Raw genomic sequence first — 6,610 nt, forward strand, 5'->3', positions numbered from 1 at the left:
CTCCCCGACTTGGGGGTCTCCGCCCCCACCAAATTCTTCCTGAAAGTTAATAGTGGGAGCAGAAGCACCTCACTAGGGAGGGTGTTCCATAAACTTGGGACCACCACTGATGGCAAGGGCGAACAAGTTAAGAGCTGGGAGTCTGTTAGGTATGTTTAGCCAGGAGAAGAGACTATCATATAGGAAAAGGAGCAGATTCTTTTTCTCTTGTTCCAAAGGATTGAAACAACAGGTTCAAATCAAAGATGATTTAGACTTGGAAGAACTAATGATGATGCATGCTTCTTTGACAGTGTAAGAGGTGGTGATCAAGCAGAGGCTCTAGTAGTAAATTTACTGCAGTAGGTGGGACTAGATTTCTTTTTGAGGTCCCTTGCAGTTCCATGAACCCAGCTTACACTCAGTCAGGCCATTGGTCCATCCAGCCCAGTACTGCCTACTCTTAACTGGCAGCAGTTTTCCAAGATGCCAGGCAGAGACCCGACTGCTACTTGCTACCTGATTCTGGACCTAGACCTGTCTTCATCCAAGGCCTGTGCTCTACCAATGAACTATAGCCCTTTCCTAGTAGGAGGGGAAATTGCCTCCCAACTGACTTTTGAGTAGTGCTGTCCATTGTGTCCATGTGAGGGACAGGGTGGGTGGAATAGCAATATATATTGTTTTAGTTCTATTATTGCTTAATTACTTTTAAATGATTGTCTTTTATATGTTTTTAGCTTTTTGTATTTTATCTGAGTCATTTTAATTTGTGCAAGTTTCCTTGAGTCCCCGGTATGATGAGGATGATGATGATAAATATAAATATATGAGCATTGCTAAGCAATCCACATCGCCAGGTGTTTGTGCTGTGTGGACAGTGTGACTTTGGCTCCTGAAATTGTGTGTATGAATATGGCGGCTCTTCAGATTTTGCTCTAAGTCTCTCCCTCCCCTTTCTGTTCTTGTAGGAATAGCCAGCATTGATCAAGTGTTAAATGTTCTTCTCACTACAGCCATGTTCGTTGGGGGTTGTGTAGCATTTATTTTAGACAACACCATTCCAGGTGAGTAGTGCAACAGGCTGCCTTTCCCCACTGTTTCCCTCCCCTGCCTTCCAGTTGAAGACACGGGTGCTGCTTGAGGCTGAAAATAGGCAGCACAGCCACAGGTTGACACAGAACACAATCCAACAGTGCAAATTGTGTGCTCCTGGGGAATCCTCATTCATTTCTGTGTGGCTCGTGGGTTTGTAGGTCCCCTTCTACTGCCCTGAGGCAGCTGGAGCCCCTGTGCACAACTGCACAAGTATCACTTTCCGGGTATCCCACTCAGTGCTCAGGCCGATGGAGTGGGGCCAGCTTTCCTGTGAAAGGGGCTTAGAAGCACATCAGAAGAGCATCTGCTGGATCCGGCCAATGGCCCCTCTAGGCCAGCACCCTGTTCTCACAGGGGCCAACCAGGTGCCCTGATGCAGGCCTGTCCAAAGTCCATTTCGGGGGCCTAATTGGTTTAACCCGGCCCCTGTGGCACTTTATTCCCTGGCATAAAATCCTAAAAAACCCTCAACCACTTCAACCCTAAGAAAAGTTCAACAACTTTGGTCGGCCCTTAGGTCGGCCCTCACGGTCCTTCACTTCATCAAATCTGGCCACCACTGCATGGGGAGCCCACAAGCAGGCTCTGAGCACAAAAGCACCCTTCTCTCCTTTGGTTTCTAGCAACAGGGGAGCATTGGTTCCTCCAACGGGAGAGGAAGAGCACTGCCATCAGGGCTATCAGTCACTGATGACCCTCTCCTCCATCAATTAGTCTACTCTTTTAAAGCCATCTAGGTTGGTGGCCATATCTGTCTCCTGCAGGAGAGACGCAGGCGGCTCTGTGGTCTAAACCCCTGAGCCTCTTGGGCTCGCTGATTGGAAGGTCGGGGGTTCGAATCCACACAACGGTAGTGAGCTCCCGTTGCTCTGTCCCTGCTCCTGCCAACCTAGCAGTTCGAAAGCACACCAGTGCAAGTAGATAAATAGTTACCACTGTGATGGGAAGGTAAACGACATTTCCATGCGCTCTGGCTTTCATCATGGTGTCCCGTTGTGCCAGAAGCGGTTACTCACAGCCCAGACAGCTGTCTGTGGACAAACGCCGGCTCCCTCGGCCTGAAAGCAAGATGAGCGCCGCAACCCCATAGTTGCCTTTGACTGGACTTGACCGTCCAGGGGTCCTTTACCTTTACCTGTGGGAACAAGTTCCATAGTTTAACTCTGCGTTGCATGAAGGAGGACTTTCTTGCAGCATGCAGTTTCATTGGGTGTCCATGAATCCCAGTGTTATTAGAGAGGGGCTTATGTCTCCAATGTTCAGCTCTTGATGCAGCTCTCTCCCTATCCTTTTGATACCCAGGAAGCCCCGAAGAAAGAGGAATCCAGAAATGGAAGAAAGGAGTGTGCAAAGGCAGCAAATCCATCGATGGCATGGAAACTTATGACTTGCCTTTTGGCATGGAATTTGTGAGGAAGTACAAATGCTTCCGCTTTTTACCCATCAGCCCCACCTTCATGGGCTACACATGGAAAGGCTTCAGGCAAAACAGTGGCTGCCAGAGCACAGAGGAGGAGGAGGACTCGGAGGAGGCCACTGTATAGCCCCTGCTGCTGCAGCCCCTGTCCACCAGCTGCAGTGACAGACACCTCTGCAGTTCCTTGCTGACCTTGTTTTGTTCTATGTTTTTTGTATTTCTGCATTTTGAATTCTGGAACCAGAGCCGAAACAGATTAAAAGAAATAGCTTTCCTATTGTGGACAGTGACAGCTATCTATAACGTCTCTCTATAATTACGTTGTGCTTTTTGTTTTGTTTTTAAGAAGTACTGTTAGAATTGCTTTTGCTGATTTTGGCGGGGCAACTACTGTTCAACGTTTAATCCAGATCCAAAATGGGTAAATATTGTAAACACGGCGCTTAAGCAGGCTGTGTCTTTCCCATTTTGTAGCTGATACATTCCATTTTTTTATTTAACTCTCATAAGCCCCCAGTCATTCGTTGGGATTATTCTGGCAAATTATACCAAAGTGTTCCATACTAGACAGTGCTTTCAAAGCTTCCCAGCATTGTGTATTGGATGTACCGACAAGTGGTGCCTTTGCACACGCTTCTGTTCCTAAGAAAGTGACATGGCTCTGGGGTGCTTGATGAGTCCTAGCTGAGCACCTTTTGTGGACAGGGTTGACTGGGGCTTTGCCTCTGGCTGCCGTCAAATTGCACATCCCTGAACCTGACAGATTGCCTAAGCAGCTCACGGTCTTGCATCCCTTCAGGCCAGTCTTTTAAAAGTGATATTTATTAAGCAGCCAAATTCACGACTTCTCAATGGAGAACGGAACTATCTAGTTGTCTCTGGATTTGTACTGACCTGCTTCATGCAGTTCTGCCTCTCCCAGAAACAGCCTTCAGTTAATGTTGCCTTTGTGTTTTCCTCCCTTTCTGAGCTTAACATGGGACCTGCTTTTAAAAGAAGAGAGACCGTGTGTGCATCACTGTCCACTGGGTGGTTTAACGGGTATCGGGGGCCCACGGTGGGTGCCATTCAGTCTCTTGATTTTTTTCTTCTACTAATATAGTAATAATAATTTATTATTTATACCCCGCCCATCTGGCTGGGCCTCCCCAGCCACTCTGGGCGGCTTCCATAAAAACCAAAAATACAATAAAATATCACACGTTAAAAACTTCCCTGAACAGGGCTGCCTTAAGATGTCTCCTGAATGTCAGGTAGTTGTTTATCACTTTGACATCTGGTGGGAGGGCGTTCCACAGGGCGGGCGCCACTACCGAGAAGGCCCTCTGCCTGGTTCCCTGTAGCTTCGCTTCTCACAATGAGGGAACCGCCAGAAGGCCCTCGGCGCTGGACCTCAGTGTCTGGGCAGAATGATGGGGGTGGAGACGCTCCTTCAGGTATACTGGACCGAGGCCGTTTAGGGCTTTAAAGGTCAGCACCAACACTTTGAATTGTGCTCGGAAACGTACTGGGAGCCAATGCAGGTCTTTCAAGACCGGTGTTATATGGTCTCGGCGGCCGCTCCCAGTCACCAGTCTAGCTGCCGCATTCTGGATTAGTTGTAGTTTCCGAGTCACCTTCAAAGGTAGCCCCACGTAGAGCGCATTGCAGTAGTCATAGAATCATAGAATCATAGAGTTGGAAGAGACCACAAGGGCCATCGAGTCCAACCCCCTGCCAAGCAGGAAACACCATCAGAGCACTCCTGACATATGGTTGTCAAGCCTCTGCTTAAAGACCTCCAAAGTAGGAGACTCCACCACACTCCTTGGCAGCAAATTCCACTGTCGAACAGCTCTTACTGTCAGGAAGTTCTTCCTAATCTTTAGGTGGAATCTTCTTTCTTGTAGTTTGGATCCATTGCTCCGTGTCCGCTTCTCCGGAGCAGCAGAAAACAACCTTTCTCCCTCCTCTATGTGACATCCTTTTATATATTTGAACATGGCTATCATATCACCCCTTAACCTCCTCTTCTCCAGGCTAAACATGCCCAGCTCCCTTAGCCGTTCCTCATAAGGCATCGTTTCCAGGCCTTTGACCATTTTGGTTGCCCTCCTGTGGACACGTTCCAGTTTGTCAGTGTCCTTCTTGAACTGTGGTGCCCAGAACTGGACACAGTACTCCAGGTGTGGTCTGACCAGAGCAGAATACAGTGGCACTATTACTTCCCTTGATCTAGATGCTATACTCCTATTGATGCAGCCCAGAATTGCATTGGCTTTTTTAGCTGCCGCGTCACACTGTTGGCTCATGTCAAGTTTGTGGTCAACCAAGACTCCTAGATCCTTTTCACATGTACTGCTCTCAAGCCAGGTGTCACCCATCTTGTATTTGTGCCTCTCATTTTTTTTTTGCCCAAGTGCAATACTTTACATTTCTCCCTGTTAAAATTCATCTTGTTTGTTTCTGCCCAGTTCTCTAATCTGTCAAGGTCGTTTTGAAGTGTGATCCTGTCCTCTGGGGTGTTAGCCACCCCTCCCAGTTTGGTGTCATCTGCAAATTTGATCAGGATGCCCTTGAGTCCATCATCCAAGTCGTTGATAAAGATGTTGAATAAGACCGGGCCCAAGACAGAACCCTGTGGCACCCCACTAGTCCAAGCGGGAGATAACCAGAGCATGCACCACTCTGGCGAGACAGTCCGCAGGCAGATAGGGTCTTAGCCTGCGTACCCGGTGGAGCTGGTAGACAGCTGCCCTGGACACAGAGTTAACCTGTGCCTCCATGGACAGCTGTGAGTCCAAAATGACTCCCAGGCTGCGCACCTGGTCCTTCAGGGGCACAGTTACCCCATTCAGGACCAGGGAATCCTCCACACCTGCCCGCCTCCTGTCCCCCAAAAACAGTACTTCTGTCTTGTCAGGATTCAACCTCAATCTGTTAGCCGCCATCCATCCTCCAACCGCCTCCAGACACTCACACAGGACCTTCACCGCCTTCACTGGTTCTGATTTAAAAGAGAGGTAGAGCTGGGTATCATCGGCATACTGATGAACACCCAGCCCAAACCTCCTGATGATCTCTCCCAGCGGCCGCATGTAGATGTTGAAAAGCATGGGGGGAGAGGACAGAACCCTGAGGCACCCCACAAGTGAGAGCCCAGGGGTCTGAACACTCATCCCCCACCACCACTTTCTGAGCACGGCACAGGAGGAAGGAGCGGAAGCACTGTATGACAGTACCCCCAGCTCCCAGCCCCTCAAGACGGTCCAGAAGGATGCTATGGTCGATGGTATCGAACGCCGCTGAGAGATCCAGCAGAACTAGGAAACAGCTCTCACCTTTGTCCCTAGCCCGCCGGAGATCATCAACCAGTGCGACCAAGGCAGTTTCAGTCCCATGATGAGGCCTGAATCCCGACTGGAAGGGATCAAAATGGTCCGCTTCTTCCAGGCGTGCCTGGAGTTGTTCGGCAACCGCTCGCTCAATCACCTTGCCCAGGAATGGAAGATTTGAGACTGGGCAATAGTTGGCCATCGTGGCCGCATCTAAAGATGGTTTTTTAAGAAGCGGTTTAATAACCGCCTCTTTTAGCGGGTCTGGGAAGGCTCCCTCACGGAGGGAAGCATTCACCACCCCACGAAGCCCATCGCCCAGTCCTTCCCGGCTAGCTTTTATAAGCCAGGATGGGCAAGGATCCAGGAGACAGGTGGTTGGTTTCACTCGTCCAAGCAGCCTGTCCACATCCTCAGAGGTAACAGATTGGAATTGATCCCACTCAACTTGACTAGACAGGACTCTTGCACTCTCCCGCCCCGGTCCTGCTCCCACGGTGGAGTCTACTTCTTCCCGAATCTGAGCGATTTTATCTGCAAAAAACTTTGCAAAATCATTGCAGGAGAACATGTGGCCCGTACTGGGCCCCGATGTTGCAGGTGGTTCCGCTAAATTGTGAACCACCTGAAAAAGTCTCCTGCTGCTGTTTTCTGCAGATGCAATAGAGGCGGCGAAGAAATTCTTCTTCGCCGTCGCTATCGCCACTTGGTAGGCTCGACGTTGAGCTCTAACCTGTGTCCGGTCAGATTCGGAATGAGTTATCCGCCACCGGCGCTCTAGCCGTCTCAACGATTGTTTCAT

The 6,610-nt window shown here is 49.5% G+C and overlaps 1 protein-coding gene across 1 annotated transcript; it reads left to right on the top strand.

Moving 5' to 3' along the window:
- The first annotated feature begins 598 nt into the window (after positions 1-598).
- Positions 599-3,155, top strand: LOC309538284 (solute carrier family 23 member 2-like). Its single transcript, XM_082233625.1, has 2 exons — positions 599-1,046; positions 2,380-3,155. Exons 1-2 carry the CDS (start codon positions 998-1,000, stop codon positions 2,619-2,621), a joined length of 291 nt encoding a protein of 96 aa, XP_082089751.1. The 5' UTR covers positions 599-997; the 3' UTR covers positions 2,622-3,155.
- The last annotated feature ends 3,455 nt before the right edge of the window (positions 3,156-6,610 follow it).

This window comes from Podarcis vaucheri, assembly GCF_965113315.1.
Source record: "Podarcis vaucheri genome assembly, chromosome: 7".
Taxonomy (NCBI): Eukaryota; Metazoa; Chordata; class Lepidosauria; order Squamata; family Lacertidae; genus Podarcis; species Podarcis vaucheri.